Genomic DNA, 17,727 nt, shown 5'->3' with positions numbered 1-17,727 from the left:
TCTAATGCTCAAATCCAGTTTTTTTTTTTTTTTTTTTTTTGTTTTTTTGCATGGCTGTTTACGTTATCATTTAAATGCGAACTCCATCGTGACTTTACATGGCACGTGGCACATTGTTTACGGAGGATAATATTGATTCTAGCAGTTTCAGTTTCAAAGCTGTTGAGCAATCAGAGCTGAATAAAATAATGATAAAACTTTGTTCCGTCCATTGTTGACATTCTGTCTTACCTTGTCCCGCCTCTTCTGGCGCAGACTTGGCATAGAAGTTGGACGAAATGCGACATGACCGTTCAGACTGAGGTCGCTTTTACAAAGATCAGATATTTTTCGGATTTAGTACCACTCTATGTACAGGTGTACATGTGCTTATCTGCTGACAACACACTCCACATCATCAGGTTCACCTTCTAGTACCAAGTTGGACCCCCTTTTTCCTCCATAATGGCCTTTTTGCTGGTGCAACAGCTGATACAAGGTGGTGGAAACCTTCCTCAGAGGTTTTCTCCATATTGACATGATAGCATCACACAGTTGCTGCAGGTTTGTCGGCTGCATCCATGATGAGAATCTCCTGTTCCACCACATCCCAAAGCTGCTCTACTGGACTGAGATCTGGTGGCTGTGGAGGCCGTTGGAGTCCAGTGAACTCATCGTCATGTTCTAGAAAGCAGGTGGAGATGATCTGAGCTTTGTGACATGGTGCATTATCCTGCTGGAAGTAGCATCAGAAGATGCTCCACTGTGGTCATAAAGGGATGGACATGGTCAGCAACAATACTCAGGTAGGCCGTGGTGGTTAAACCAGGCCACGTTGGTACTAAGGGGCTCAAACAGGGAAAAGACGATGGATCCATGTTTTCATGATGTTTCCAGCAGATTCTGATCCGAGCATCTGAATGTGGAGCTGAAATGGAGACTCATCAGACCAGCAACGTTTCTCCATCTTCTATTGTCCAGTGTTGGTGAGTGTGTGTGTGAATTGTAGCCTCAGTTTCCTGTTCTTAGCTGGCAGGAGGCACCCGGTGTGTCTTCTGCTGCTGTAGTCCATCTGCTTCAAGGTTGGACGTGTTGTGTGTTCAGAGAGGCTGTTTTGCAGACCTTGGTTGGAACCAGTGCTTATTGGACTTCCCGTTGTCTTTCTATCATCTCCAATCAGTCTGCCCATTCTACTCTGACCTCTGACATCAACCAGACATTCTGGTCCAGACAACTACTGCTCACTGGATGTTTTCTCTTCTTCAGACCATTCTCTGGAAACCCTGGAGATGGTTGTGTGAAAAAATGTGTGACTTCCTGTTGCCTTTCTATCATCTCCCACCAGTCTGCCCATTCTCAGACCAACAGCCATGCCACGTTCAAGGTCACCTAATTCCCCTTTCTTCTTTATTCTGATGCTTGGACTTCATCAAGTCGTCTACATAACTAAATATATTAAGTTACTGTCATGTGATTGGCTGACCAGATATTTGTGTTAACAAGTAATTGAACGGGTGAAAACTGGACCTGTTGGTCCTGCAGCCCTGAGGTGACGCGTTTTGGACAACAGTCCGACTAGTTCGCATGTTATTTTATTTATTCAGCAGTTTTTGTTCGGTTCATGGTTACAGAACTGAAACCAGATAATAAAACAGATTTCCTTCGTCTTCTTCGTTAATAAGTGTGGTGACACTTGGTGAAGAAGACCGTATGAAGCTGCAGATTTTTCTGCCTTCGCTCACCGAACTCGGGTTAAATTTATATCAGTGATGTGAGTTGAAAATATCCACAGACTCAGAGTCTCTACTCCAAAACCAGAAGCAGACAAACATGAGTTAGTCAGCATTAGTGTGTGTGTGTGTGTGTGTGTGTGTGTGTGTGTGTGTGTGTGTGTGTGTGTGTGTGTGTGTGTGTGTGTGTGTGTGTGTGTGTGTGTGTGTGTGTGTGTTTGCATGTGTAATCACAGCTCAATCACATGATGCATCACATTGCCTGGTCTGTCTCCATACTCACTCTCTTTCACTTCCTCTATTCCATATGGCATCTCTCTCTCTTTCTTCTTCTTTCCTTCAGTCCTCTGTTAGTTTCTTCATCTCCTTCATGTTAACTCCCTCTCTTTCTCCCAGTTCATTTATTTATTAACTCTGTCCTGTTGTTACAAACTGATTAACTTGTCCCTGGAGATTTATTTCTTTATTTTTTCTCATCTCAGTATTTTTTCTTGTCCTGATCCTTATTCTGTTTATTTGAGAAAGAAACGAGTAAGAAGCAAATTAGGATGTGAATAAACAGTAAAATCATGTTTTTAGTCTCATTTAAGGATTTTTAATCTAAAATTAAAGTGTAGGTGAGCAGCTTTATGTTGTTTCAAACTTCAAAGCAGGTTACATTGCCAAGAAAAGCCCTGAAGTCATTGAGATGTACAGATCTCCCTTTCTTCTCAGGTTTCTGCTGCTCCTCTTCCTGCCATCTAGTCCACAGTTAAATTATTATATTTCTCCTGATGGGTCGAAAACGGACTGTCCAGCACAGCTGAATTAAATGTGCATTTTTTTCTTACTGAGACAAACTTGTGGCATTTAATAACACAATGAACCGCCATGATGTGATTACTGTAAATACAGGCCATCACGTGATGCAGATTTTTAGTCTCATTGCAGGAGTGTTACAGCTTGTCCACATTAATACAGTACACACTTCAGCATTGTTAGAGATTTCCCATTCAGCGTCTGAATAATATCCCTGGACTGATCTCTGAGACGGTGTCTGGACTGAGAGTAAAGCATTGTGTCTTGATGTATGAAACTGTTTTATATCCTTTAAATTGCGTTAAATATCAATACGTAAACCAGGAGTGGGGTTTGACATTATTGTTGTCGGTGAAAAGGGGGCCCTGCAGAATAGGTTTGGAAACCACCGCAGTAGGAAAACATCCAATACCTGCAGGACACTGGCCTTAGGGTCTGGAGATGGTGATCCCTGCCCTAGATGGTTAATTTTCTTAATGGTTAGGTTTCCATACCAACAAATGATTGAAAAGGAAATGACAGATTAAATAAAAATGCTTTCATTTCGAGTTTGTTTCCTCAAACAAAAGAGGCTTTACTGGCCTTTCTTCCAAAGCATCGGTCACGTCTAAGTTCAGCTCATTATCAGTTATAGTGCCATGGTATTTACAGTTGATCACCAGCTCAACCAGCTGGTTGCCGCATTGTGGAACTGGAGGCCTTTATTTTAAAGACATTGATTTGCAGGAAGACAAAATCCTCAAGAACCTGGCTGTAGCCATCTTGCAGGTGCGTACCCTGATGTAGTACACAGAGCAGCCCCTGTGGAAACCGCGGGGGCAGTGTTGCATTGTATGTCTCACATATGACCAGCGAAAGGAACAAAGAAGAAGAAGCCAATGTGTGTTCGATGGCCACACAGACCACCAGTCTACTGCGCTGCCTCTTTTTATGTCTATGAGAATAAATATCATCATGAGCTCCTCCATCATCAGTGAAAGGTGAACTAAAAACTCTGCACTGCCCTCTGGTGGATGTTTTGCCTAGCAACCATACCAATGTAAAGCACACATGGAAGTATGTGGGCAGTGACATGTGTGTACTAATTTAAAAACATACTGTAATTAGATCATAAACAAGGCTTTAGAGCCCTGTGGTAACCTAAACTCAGCATCTGATGCTGCACGCTTTGTGCACCATGTTCTGCATCTCAGATCCTCTGATGTACCGCCAGTGCGACATTAAACAGCTGACAGCTGTGTTCTGCAGTTTCCAGCGTTTTGGGTAAAGAAGATGAATAAAAACATTGTTTTTAGTCTTTAAATGCAGAACCTGAACACCTGAACACATTAGCCTCACCTGCAAGAATCACAGCAAATGTCTGTCTCTGCACAGTACACAGGTCCGATCCCGGCCGAGCGGGCGAGCGAGCTGGCCATGGGGGGAGGTCGCAGCGAGACCTCACCTCTGAGTGGGACAGGAGGGGGTCGGGGAATGACCACTACCCAGAACTCTCAGCGGTCCAATGCCTGCTGCTTTTGCTGGTGCTGCTGTTGCAGCTGTTCATGGTAAGACATGCACAGTCACACACACACACATATACACTCACAAAACCACACAAAGCAAAACGTGTTTTAATAATGTGGGCAACACTCTCAGAGGGAGACAAATCAAGTGTGTTTAACTTGTTAAAACTGTGGAAGCTGAAGTTAGGCTGAAATATGCTTGACCAGTGAAGCAGACTTTCATTAACCTCAGGGATAATCATCAGCAGGAAATAATGGAATCTGTACTTGTGGGCGTCCTTTAAATCCAAGAGGTCATGTCAAACGTTTCTTCAGTGTTTTATCTGTCTGTGTAAATAAAAGCTCTGCAAAGCTGCAAAGACCAAAGTCCACTCCAGAGTGAGAGACACCATTTTTGTAGTTCCAGCTTTTCTACTGTTATAACTAAGTTGTAAAAATATTTGGTTTGAGGCTCTAAATAGAAGTAAGGTCTAAACTAAATCCAGCTTTAATGTCCACAAATAGATAGTTTCCTTTTCTATATTGTGAACATTTAAAAGCTCAACATCCATTCAGTCTGTTTTTGTTGAAATAACATGTTTTCTTTTCATTTGAATGTCTGATTGAGCTCAGGAAGAAAATAAGATTATGATATTTTAGTTGCTTTCTGTGATTTGAAACATCTGAAGACTGAAATATGATCATGGATAAGAATTTCAATTCAGTGTTCCTCACAGTTATTTAAAAAATGAAAAGTTTAAATGTATAATAAAAAAAAGCATGCAATACTATCAGTTATAATTTTAATCACTAAAACTGGAACAGTATGGGGATCGAAGAGATGGTGCTGTACTAGGTGAGAAGTTAAAGAATCCACCACACAGCTAGCATCAGAAACATCCATCCATAACCACCCAATCACCACGCAGCTTGCGTCAGAAACTTCCGTCCATAACCACCCAATCACCACGCAGTTTGCGTCAGAAACTTCCATCTATAACCACCCAATCACCACGCAGCTAGCACCAGAAACTTCCATCCATAACCACCCAATCACCACGCAGCTAGCATCAGAAACATCAATCCATAACCACCCAATCACCACGCAGCTAGCACCAGAAACTTCCATCCATAACCACCCAATCACCACGCAGCTAGCATCAGAAACATCAATCCATAACCACCCAATCACCACGCAGCTAGCACCAGAAACTTCCATCCATAACCACCCAATCACCACGCAGCTAGCACCAGAAACTTCCATCTATAACCACCCAATCACCACGCAGTTTGCGTCAGAAACTTCCGTCCATAACCACCCAATCACCACGCAGCTTGCGTCAGAAACTTCCATCCATAACCACCCAATCACCACGCAGTTAGCATCAGAAACATCAATCCATAACCACCCAATCACCACGCAGCTAGCACCAGAAACTTCCATCCATAACCACCCAATCACCACGCAGCTAGCACCAGAAACTTCCATCCATAACCACCCAATCACCACGCAGCTTGCGTCAGAAACTTCCGTCCATAACCACCCAATCACCACGCAGCTAGCACCAGAAACTTCCATCCATAACCACCCAATCACCACGCAGCTAGTACCAGAAACTTCCATCCATAACCACCCAATCACCACACAGCTTGCGTCAGAAACTTCCATCCATAACCACCCAATCACCACGCAGCTAGCACCAGAAACTTCCATCCATAACCACCCAATCACCACGCAGCTAGCACCAGAAACTTCCATCCATAACCACCCAATCACCACACAGCTAGCATCAGAAACTTCCATCCATAACCACCCAATCACCACACAGCTAGCACCAGAAACTTCCATCCATAACCACCCAATCACCACGCAGCTTGCGTCAGAAACTTCCGTCCATAACCACCCAATCACCACACAGCTTGCGTCAGAAACTTCCGTCCATAACCACCCAATCACCACACAGCTTGCGTCAGAAACTTCCATCCATAACCACCCAATCACCACACAGCTTGCGTCAGAAACTTCCATCCATAACCACCCAATCACCACACAGCTAGCATCAGAAACTTCCGTCCATAACCACCCAATCACCACACAGCTTGCGTCAGAAACTTCCATCCATAACCACCCAATCACCACACAGCTTGCGTCAGAAACTTCCGTCCATAACCACCCAATCACCACGCAGTTAGCATCAGAAACATCAATCCATAACCACCCAATCACCACGCAGCTAGCGTCAGAAACTTCCATCTATAACCACCCAATCACCACGCAGCTAGCACCAGAAACTTCCATCCATAACCACCCAATCACCACGCAGTTAGCATCAGAAACATCAATCCATAACCACCCAATCACCACACAGCTAGCACCAGAAACTTCCATCCATAACCACCCAATCACCACGCAGTTAGCATCAGAAACATCAATCCATAACCACCCAATCACCACGCAGCTAGCATCAGAAACTTCCATCCATAACCACCCAATCACCACACAGCTAGCACCAGAAACTTGTAAACACAAGCAGATGTAATGGACCAATAAGGGTCTATTTGATCATAATTACACATGAGCTGTGGCAGGGGGCTGTAGAGGCTGTTTTGTGGACTGGACATCTTTATACATTTAATCACGTCTTTGTTAAAGATTTTTTTTTAAATCACATCCACACATCATCTGTGAGACTCACTGTTACACCTGTAACTGCCTCCACAACATACCTGTGGTTAGTGTTGTCATTAAACGGGTTATTTACTTCATCATGGGTGACTTTACGTGTATATATAGTTGTAAAAGGAATCACTTTGTTTTAAGTTGTGGTTGGGTGTGTTGCGTAAGCGTGTTGTGTGTGTGTTTCTTGTCTGAAAGCCGTTTTATCATGTCAGTCTCACCATCAGGAATGAAGAGGAAAGACGGAGGCGGAGGAGGAGGAAGATGATATCACAGGATACCAAGATGGAAACCATACCAAACTGTGAAGCTTGGTGAGTCTGCTCCAACACGCCGGGTTTTTCAGATGTATCATCACGACTGAAAAAGACAGAAATTCACAGCATTCATTTCTGCACATTTCCTGCAGGATTTGTAACTGTGTCGTCATGAAAATGTAAAATATCTCAATGGAAAAAAGCTACCATGACTCCTGTGAAACTTCATTTTACTCACAGTGTCTGCCCCAGGTTCACATCTTTGCCGGGCAAATTAACAGAATATGAGTAATACGCAGATAGCAGACATGTTTGGGTCAAATCCGGGCTACTTTTGGCACTTATGGCTCAGTTAAGGCACAGGCAAGTGTTGTTTGGGCCAGCAATGGACCAGATGTCAGTTGTGGATTAAAGCAAGCATTTTGTATGCCAGAAGTGCTCCTAATATGGCAAGCCTTCCCTATGGCTTCCGTGTGGGCCACATGTGGTGGTAATGTGGCTGAGTTCTGGCAGTTCCACTCACATGTAGTCAACGTCATAAGTCAAGGCCAAACAAAAATGAATCTTTGGGCAAAATTTGGGCCATACCTTTTTTGCTATCTGAATATAGCCATTTCTGAGATTTTGGACTGATTATAAATGTTCGAGATCATCATCTGCCTCTATTATTGTTTTTTATTAGACTTGTAATAATGAATGAATTAATGAATTTGGCTACGTTGGTTTGTCTTTCTGTCTGTTAGCGTATTTTGATGACATTTTCAGGAAATGCCAGAAATGGCATAAAGATCAAGTTATTAGATTTTGGGGGTCACTGTCTGGATCCGGGAATCTTTCATAGGATTCTTCGCTATGGAGAGGAATAATTTTGCCATTAGTTATTCTAACTCAAAACTAATTAATAAAAATTACAATGGCTTGGCAGAGCTCTGCGCTCTCTGAGTGCTTCTACTCTGAAATGCAAAGGGAAGAAATTGCAACAATAAATCTCAGGAGAAATTCAGACTGAGCTGAAACTGAATGAGCGCATGAAATGTTGGGTGACATACCGATTCATACCGAAAACTGGGTTTTATTTTTATATGAATTTGTTTTTAACCACAAGCACTGGTTTAAACAACCTAAATGTGGAACATTGCAAAATGTTTGAGGCACATGGAACAATTACTCTGAAAATGATGTCGGGATAAAGCTGTAGCAACATGAGCAGTTTGAGCACCACTGTGGCTGCAAACATGCACAGATTTAGAGAGATTATGCTGATACTGGGGATGCTGAGATGTTAGGGGGGTTTTGTGCTATGCACAATTTTCATAACAATGGAAGAGAATATTATCAGCCAATCCTGATCAGGTTACCACCCAGTCATGGATAGAAAATGGATAATACAGTCAAATACAGCAAAACTGGTATCATTTTGAAATAAAATTTTCTATATTCAGACTTACATAATAAGTGTACTTACGTTAGGTAAATGACATGACAACATGTGATATAAATCATTTTTAGCCTGTTGTCTGATGAATTGCTCATGTAGGAAACAGGAAAATCTGACAGCGTGTCAGACGTCCAACTACTTCACTGCTGTAGATTTCTTCATGCTGTAAATGTGATGAGTGTGCTCTATAAAAAAGACTCGATCCAATAAACACTGACATGCAGATGTGATGTGAAGCAAATATTCCCTCCAGAATCAGAGATGCTGAAAGCCGAGAGAGAACTACATCATTCTCTGTAATCCACTCTGCATCACCGACTGAGCGCTTGGTCAGCGGTCACCCCCCATCCTTCCCTCCTCTCTCCTCCCGATTGTGTTGCATCATGTTACAAAGATTCACATGTCTGCCACCTAGTGGTGGACATCTCTTTTTGGAGATATGGTCTGGTGCTTCTCGCAATTTTGCGACTTTGGCCTAAAGGGTTAAAAGGTGGATTGCCTCCTTTCTGGTAGCTGCTAGCTTTATCTCACCCATCAGGATAGTTTCTGATTCTCCAAACTGAGAGCTTTCTGGCCGCTGTTTACCGAAGGAAAGATGCCGACTATTCAAGTACTAACCTTGACCCTACTTTATATAAATAAATTAATTAATTAGAATATCCTTTTAATAGAGGCGGTTCTAGCCATTTATTCAGAAAATTATTTTAAATATTTACTACATTTATTATTATTATTATTTATTCTATATGGATAGAAGTAACCTAATTCTTTGTTCCATTTCTTTTTATATGTGTCCACCATGCTTATCAAAACTAACAAAACTTTACCATCTTCCTCCATCAGCACCAAACCCTCGATGGAGGAGATCCGGCTTTGGTCTCAGTCATTCGACAAGCTGATGAGGAACCCTGCAGGTCGAAATGTTTTCCGGGAGTTCCTGCGAACGGAATACAGCGAGGAAAACATGCTGTTCTGGCTGGCCTGCGAAGACCTTAAAGAAGAAGCCAACAAGAATGCCATTGAGGAAAAGGCGCGTTCCATATATGAGGACTACATTTCTATACTGTCACCAAAAGAGGTAAAGTTGACTCATAAAACCCTTGATCTAATGGATTTGCACATTTTAGGATATTAACGACACATATCACGTAATTAGGTTAATTGAAAGGCTACAGTTTTATTTATTCTGCTGCAAAATGAGAGGGGGGGGGGGGGGCTTAACATGCCTTGTAACAGCTGAAGTTTTGTAAAGGAAATGCAAAACGTGAGATTTTGAGGGTTACATTCATGTTTGGGGACAATAAGCTGGACAGCCAGCAGCGCAGTGGTGTGGTGGTTAGCACCACAGCCTCAAGGTCGCTGGTTCGAGCCTCGGCTGGAGGAGGGTGGAACAGTGGCCTGTCGGTGTAGAGTTTGCATGTTGTCTGCGTGAGTTCTCTCTGGGTACTCCGGCTTCCTCCCACCGTCCAAAGACATGATGTTAGTCACTTTAAATTCTCTCTAGGAGTGAACATGAGCGTGAATGGTTGTTTGTCTCTCTGTGCTGGCCCTGCGATGGACTGGTGACCGGTCCGGGTGTACCTGCCTCTCACCTGCTAACTGCTGGGTTAGGCTTCCCCGCGACCCTTAATGGACAAAGCGGTACAGATAATGGATGGATGGAAGCTGGACAGCCACAAAACTGCAGCTCATGGAAATTGATTCAACACAGAACATGCTGTGCCCGACTAAGAAGAGCCGCCATCCTGGTTTCCCTTTTTCAACACACCTGAATTCAAATGAACGAGTCACTGAGCAGAACTTGATGTTGGATCCAATTTAATTTTAATCAGGGGTGTTTAGCAGGAAACATCTAAAACCTGCAGGAATGTGGCCCTAAACGACTGGAGCTGGGCAGCCCTTACCTAAACCCATCAGGAAGTCAGCCATTTTGGTTCAAAGCAGGGATGTCAGTTACAGATTTTCTGGGTATGATTAATGTCAAAGTTTTCTAGTATATGCATGCATGGCGATTTGTACATTAGCCACTTTATTATTTATTTATCATCCAATGCACTGAATGATAAATTAGTATATCATAGAACTTTATATACATAAACATTGTAGTTACAAAGTTTGCTTCATTAATAAAGAAAAATATGAAGCTCTATTTTTATGAAATATTTATTTTTTCTATTCTTTATATTCTGTGTATAGAATAGAAAAATTATCTATAGATATTTTCATAGAATAGATGCAAACAAATAAAATAAATAAAAAAATAGGATTAATAAATAAAAAGGCATGCTTGTATGTCTATAGAAGTTAAATTTTGCATGTGAAAAAATGTGGCACTTCTTAATAATTTCATGCATGAAAGGTTCATTTCCCAACACTGAATGTGTAAAACTGCATGATTGCTCCTGAGGGCCAAATCCACACATTAATGCAACGAGATTAATCTGTGGAATCAACATGTTATTTAATTATTTTCACATTAATGCAGGAAGTTACTACCCATGCCGTTTTCAAAATCTGAATGTGGCTTTAGAGAGAAAAAGGTGCTTTATCACAGTGATGAACCGAATCCACCAAAAACCACTTTATCCTCCTTTATGAAGATCCTGACAGTTTTCCAGCCTTACGTTTAGTAGATGCTGCAGGACGACCCCTCTGATGAATAACAAGGTTGCTCTGATCCGCCGTCAGGGTTCAGACATGATCTTCATGGAAAAAGATGATTTTGAGGAATCTTTACAATTAATTAATCGTGGTGTTTAACACCGTGAATACTTGTTAAGTAATCCCGACTGGTTCAAACAGGCATTGTTATGACTTACACATGGCATGTTATGAGCCATCAATAACATGCATACATGATGAAAATAGATTAGAAAAGAGTAAAAACATTTAATGCAATATTGTCAACAGGTTTTCAGCTCAGTGCTCTGAACTTTTATTAAAGCTTTGATTTTAAAAAGGTGCAGTGTTTTATTAACAGAGTTTGAAACTGTTGTGTAGGTAAGCTTTTGATCAAAGCAGTCCTCATTGGTTTTGCTCCATATCAACATGACAGCATCACACAGCTGCTGCAGGTTTGTCGGCTGCATCCATGATGAGAATCTCCCGTTCCACCACATCCCAAAGCTGCTCTACTGGACTGACATCTGGTGGCTGTGGAGGCCGTTGGAGTCCAGTGAACTCATCGCCATGTTCTAGAAAGCAGGTGGAGATGATCTGAGCTTTGTGACATGGTGCATTATCCTGCTGGAAGTAGCATCAGAAGATGCTCCACTGTGGTCATAAAGGGATGGACATGGTCAGCAACAATACTCAGGTAGACTGTGTTGGTTAAACCAGGCCACGTTGGTACTAAGGGGCCCAAAGTGGGTTAAGAAAATCTCCCCCCACCATTACACCAGCAGCAGCCTGAAGCGTTGATCCAAGGCAGGATGGATCCATGTTTTCATGATGTTTCCAGCATTTCTGAGCCGAGCATCTGAACGTGGAGACTCAGACCAGCAACGTTTCTCCATCTTCTATTGTCCAGTGTTGGTGAGTGTGTGTGAATTGTAGCCTCAGTTTTGAGCTGCTGCCTTGTGATTGGCTGACTAGATATTCGCGTTAACAGTGGGATAGGTGGACCTGGATGAGTATTCTTAAATAGTCCCATTCAGAAATTAGCAACATTTTCACCAAGTAGTAAGCTGGACAACGAGCGTATTTACACACTTTGTCTTAAACATTGTCAACCTGGAATGAGCTTGACTAAGAAACTAAGGCTGCATTCACACCTACCAGTCCACTGGACTCGGTACGAAAGACAGCTGCAATATTCCTCTGATCCAGGTGTGCCGTCACACTGAACTGAGCCTTTTAAAGAACGTATTCCCATTTTCGCTGGAATTACTGAAGAGGACGACAAACAATGAACATAGGGTCATCTTTCAGTTAATGCAGGATGACTTCTGTTTGCATCACAGAGATAAACATGGAGCTGCTTCAGGTCCTAGTGATCTTCTATCAGAGCTTTTACCTTGTTTTCCATGTCTGACTGAGCCATTTCTCCCAGGTATTGTTCTACAGACGTGTACATTTAGGTTGTGTTTAACCCACAGTGCCCTGCATCGTATGTATGTATCAAGAAACGGAGGATGTAGAAATTCAGCCACACACAGAAGTAATTTAAAAGGAAACCGGTTTCATGCCAAGAAGGATGATGGTGAGTTGAGGACTTGAAGTAGCAGCCTGATCTTGGGGGGAGAGCTAAAAAAAAAAAAAGTCCAGAATTTAGTGAAGAGGTCATGAAGCAGGCAAATGGTCAAACACAGGCAGGCAGGCGAGAGGTACTTAACACAGACGATAGGCGAGGCTCGGTGGTCCATAGACAAAGCACGAGTCCATTTCCAGATATCCAAAGCAGTAGGAAAGAGCCAACGTGGGCAAGGCAAGAAGAGTAATCCAGGGACACGAACAGGTAGGTAACGTGAGAAGTCAACAAACAGAACGCTGGACTTCAACTTGGCAAGAGGCTGGTGATAATCTGGCAGAGAGGAAGCGACTGGAGAGTGTTTAAGTGGTGCAGTGAATAATGAGAAACAAGGTGGCACTTGGGAAAACCCAGGTGGACTGAGTCAGACTGATGAGCACTGACAAGGCAGAGCAGGAAACAGGACATCCTGCATTTAGTTCGCTTTAGGTGGACCAGAGCTCGCTTCTTAGCTTGAGCATGCACACCTCCCCAAACAAAGCGGACTTTCCCAGCAAACGAACCAGGACTGGAATCAGATGGTCTGGTGTGGGTGACCCTTCAGAGTTGTACCTGCCTTCTTAGAATTGTTCAGCTGGTCTGCACATGCTCAGTGTGTGATGCCCAGTTTAAGAAACATAAGCTGATTGTTCTGAGGTTAAATGAACTGAATTAGTTTCTTTTTTTCTCTTTCTAGTTTGGAGTGGGGACAATAGTCTACTTGACTACAACTAGTTTAAACTAAATGTGTGTATAAGTGTGTTTAACAGTGGTTTCTTTAAGAGGAGGCTCTTCTTGTCAGGCTCCATTACATGTGGCTTGTTTTTATGTATAGTGGCCTACAACTGTCTGCGTGTGTGTGTGTGTGTGCACTGACTGTTTACAGGAAGCTATAAATTGCTGCTCTCATCACCTTCTGGCAGTTGAGGCTTTTTATAGACAAACACATACCAACACTAAGACTAGACTAAAATACAGAGCTATCCAGACATGCGTGTTTGGCAGAGGATGCATGCCTGTCTGTCTGCTCGTCCGACCTTGGTTCGATGCCTCTCTCTCTCTCTGCATCTTCTTTAAATAAGAGCAGGAAAGACATGAGAGAGCTCGTCTTTATGAATATCTGCTGCTTTGGAGGCGACTGGGCCGCACTGCGTATGTGCGTGTGTTTACACGTCTTTACACACTGTAAATCCAGGGTTCCACCTCAAACACGACTGTACACACAGATTTACTGGTGAAATCTTCATCTTCTTGATCTCTGTATAAAACCTGCTGTCACAGAGTTTCAGGAGCTGTTTTTCACTTCTTCCTGTAAGAACATGAAGTGGTCAGTCGGCGTGGAGGGTTTGGGAGGATGGAGGAACTATATACAGTGTGTGTATATATATATATATATATATACACTGCTCAAAAAATAAAGCAAACACTTAAACAACACAATGTAACTCCAAGTCAATCACACTTCTGTGAAATCAAACTGTCCACTTAGGAAGAAACACTGATTGAAATCAGTTTCACATGCCGTTGTGCAAATGGAACAGACAACAGGTGGAAATTATGGGAAATTAGCAGGAGACCCCAATAAAAGAGGTTCTGCAGGTGGTGACCACAGACCACTTCTCAGTTCCTGCTTTCTGGCTGATGTTTTGGTGACTTTTGAATGCTGGTGGTGCTTTCACTCTAGTGGTAGGATGAGACGGAGTCTACAACCCACACAAGTGGCTCAGGTAGTGCAGCTCATCCAGGATGGCTCATCAACGCGAGCTGTGGCAAGAAGGTTTGCTGTGTCTGTCAGCGTAGTGTCCAGAGCATGGAGGCGCTACCAGGAGACAGCCAGTACATCAGGAGACGTGGAGGAGGCCGTAGGAGGACAACCCAGCAGCAGGACGCTACCTCCACCTTTGTACAAGGAGGAACAGGAGGAGCACTGCCAGAGCCCAAGCAGCAAGTAGCTCAAACATTCAGAAACAGACTCCATGAGGGAGGTATGAGGGCCGACGTCCACAGGTGGGGTTTGTGCTTACAGCCCAACACCGTGCAGGACGTTAGGCTTTTACCAGAGAAAACACCAAGATTGGTAACTTGGCCACAGATGAAGCAGGTTCACACTGAGCACATGTGACAGACGTGACAGAGTCTGGAGACGCTGTGGAGAACGTTCTGCTGCCTGCAACATCCTCCAGCATGACTGGTTTGGTAGTGGGTCAGTAATGGTGTGGGGTGGCATTTCTTTGGGGGGCCGCACAGACCTCCATGTGCTCGCCAGAGGTAGCCTGACTACCATTAGGTACCGACATGAGATCCTCAGACCCCTTGTAAGACCACATGCTGGTGTGGTTGGTCCTGGGTTCCTCCTGATGCAAGACAAAGCTAGACCTCATGTGGCAGGAATGTGTCAGCAGTTCCTGCAAGACGAAGCATGGATGCTATGGACTGGCCGCCCGTTCCCCAGACCTGAATCCAACTGAGCACATCTGGGACATCATGTCTCCATCCAACACACCACATTGTACCACAGACTGTCCAGGAGTTGGTGGATGCTTTAGTCCAGGTCTGGGAGGAGATCCCTCAGGAGACCATCTGCAACCTCATCAGGAGCATGCCCAGGCGTTGTAGGGAGGTCGTACAGGCACGTGGAGGCCACACACACTACTGAGTCTCATTTTAACTTGTTTTAAGGACATTACATCAAAGTTGGATCAGCCTATATATATATATATATATATATGTATATATATATATATATATATATATATTATATATATATTATATATATATATATATGTATATATAACCGAGCAGCACTACATCACATATATGTTGGGTTTCCTTGTGTATAAAGTGTTTAATGTAATTTACTTTTTATAATTTGCTCTGAATCTGGACAAACTGCTGTAGAGAGAAACATAAAAATGCAACCTAACATGTTTTATCATTAAATTAACAGTCATTTACAGTCATGTTAATGAGTCATGTTAATGATGTTAATGTTAATGATGTTAATGATGTCTGTTTCTGAGTTGGAACATAAAAACACAACTTTTGGTCTTTAAGAGTCATCCTCAGTTCCCAGTTAACTCAACCCAATTTCCCTTCAGGTGAGTCTGGATGCCCGGGTTCGAGAGGTGATCAACAGGAAGATGCAGGACCCAACACCTCACACGTTTGAAGACGCCCAGCTGCAGATCTACACACTGATGCACAGGGACTCCTACCCACGATTCCTCTCCTCCAACATCTACAAGTCGCTCCTTCTCGGCGGCTCTCGTACCTCCTCAGAGTCCTAGTCCCACACCAGCTCCACCTCCTGCACTCCCAGGACTGACCCTCCTCCCATACCATGCTCACCCATACCTGCCACCTCAGTGTTCTTGTCCATGTCTCCGGTTACTGCCAAGATTTTCTTCTTTTCTGCTTTACGCCCTCAACCTGAATCCACTCTTCCATTGTTTTTCTGCTGTTTCTTTTTCCTCTTAAATCTTTCTTCTTCAAAATTTATTTTTCTAATTAAATTATCCCAAAGGGTGTAGAAAAGAAAAAGATGTTTTAAAACTTAAAACAGCCCTGAAAATATTTCAACTAAACCAGCTGACTGAAGACTGGAGTCATAAGTGAAGTTAAATACACAAAAACAGCTGCATGTGTCATTTGGATAAATAAGTGTTAAATAATTATATCCCAGCTGATGATAGTAATATGATCATGCTGAATTAGATAAAGCAGGAATAAAAAGTGGATAAAAATAACTGATAGTTCTGAAGACCCTCAGTGTCGCCAACACAAGATGTTTGACTGAAAACAACGAAGACAATTAACACAGATAAACTATTCATGTTTTTACTGATGCGTTTTGGCCTTATTTACTGGACAGACTGTGTTCATGAAACTCCAAGTTAAGAAGGAAACATTTCTACTCCATTGTACATCCATCCTTCTATTCCTCTTCTTTACATGTTTTCTTCCTCATCCCTGTTTCCCATTTTCTTTCCTACCTTTTCCACCCAGCAGCGGCTAAACGGGAGGAAAGTTTGGGATGTTGAAGTATTTCTTAGGGAGATGTACATGACCACTGTGGGAGAAACATTCATCTGTGCCATGAACTCTTGGTGGATTTTTTTTATCAGTCCTTCCCTTTTGCAACCATCCAATCACCTTTTCGAGCCAATTGAAGTTGGGCCTGCTGGACCTTCTCACACATGGTCGGCGTTTCTTTCCTTCCATTCTTGGAGGATGAGAAAAGAAAAGATGGATGCTACGATGTCTCCTCCTTTTTATCCATTTTCCCTACTTTCAACTGGAAACCACAGAGTGCTCCCTTCATCTCTGCTTCAAACACCTCCTCTGATGTCCACCTCTAGTTTGCTGGATCAGTCATTTCACACCAGTTAGAAACAGACAAGGACAAAGTCACTTCCTTCCCACTGCTGATTTACAAAGAAAAAAAGACAGGCGTCTATTTTTTAAAAGAAACTCTATTGAACATTTTAATTGTCTTTTTTTTCCTCACAGCAGGATTTTATTTTTGCAAGAAGAGGAGACTTCCTCTGAGACTTTACTGATCTACACCCAGCCCCACAAACACGGCAATAAAACACTGGAGTTTGGTAAAAACACACACATGTGCACACACTTCCTGTATTTGTCTTACTATACTTACAGGGAACAATTTGTCTGTTTTCCCATATGTTGAGAATCAGAATAAGATTAGAATACTGAGCACTTAAGTTTGGATGCTAACATGTATCATCAGGATGTCCACATGAGTTTAGAAGGTTGTCCACTGCAGGCTTCCGTCCCTATGACTGCGGCTGGAACTGGTTTATGACCTCAGCGGATCCAGAGAATCCATCCGCTCCAGCATTTTGGGATCTTTGCTGCGTTAACACCTGCATCTCAGATCCTGCCCTCCTGAGCGCCGCACCTTCAGGATCAAACTACTTCATCAGCTGACTTCCAGTTGCATGCAGGCGTTACCGTGGATACCAGTCACCTGTCAATCACCAACTATTTCAGCCTGTAGTCACATTGTGTGAGCTTATGTAGTTTCTCCTGAACAGATGCAATATTCAGCCAAATCAGGTCTGATTGGTTCATATGAGGCTGGAAAATACCGATAAAATAATTACAGTAATAATA

General features: G+C 42.8%; 1 protein-coding gene across 4 annotated transcripts in view; it reads left to right on the top strand.

The window, feature by feature from the left end:
* The window catches only part of rgs19 (regulator of G protein signaling 19), a 41,588-nt gene extending 24,384 nt beyond the window's left edge, over positions 1-17,204 (top strand). For 3 of the 4 annotated variants that reach the window (XM_042004965.1, XM_042004968.1, XM_042004969.1), the window contains 4 exons: positions 3,882-4,054; positions 6,884-6,982; positions 9,207-9,441; positions 15,690-17,204. In XM_042004965.1, the coding sequence (XP_041860899.1) occupies positions 3,882-4,054; positions 6,884-6,982; positions 9,207-9,441; positions 15,690-15,878 (696 nt within the window). In that variant the 3' untranslated portion in view covers positions 15,879-17,204. The remainder of the gene's footprint in view (positions 1-3,881; positions 4,055-6,883; positions 6,983-9,206; positions 9,442-15,689) is intronic. The other variant, XM_042004967.1, reaches the window with a different exon arrangement.
* The last annotated feature ends 523 nt before the right edge of the window (positions 17,205-17,727 follow it).

Source organism: Melanotaenia boesemani, chromosome 13, assembly GCF_017639745.1.
Source record: "Melanotaenia boesemani isolate fMelBoe1 chromosome 13, fMelBoe1.pri, whole genome shotgun sequence".
NCBI lineage: Eukaryota > Metazoa > Chordata > Actinopteri > Atheriniformes > Melanotaeniidae > Melanotaenia > Melanotaenia boesemani.
This window is presented reverse-complemented; position numbering and strand designations above follow the sequence as displayed.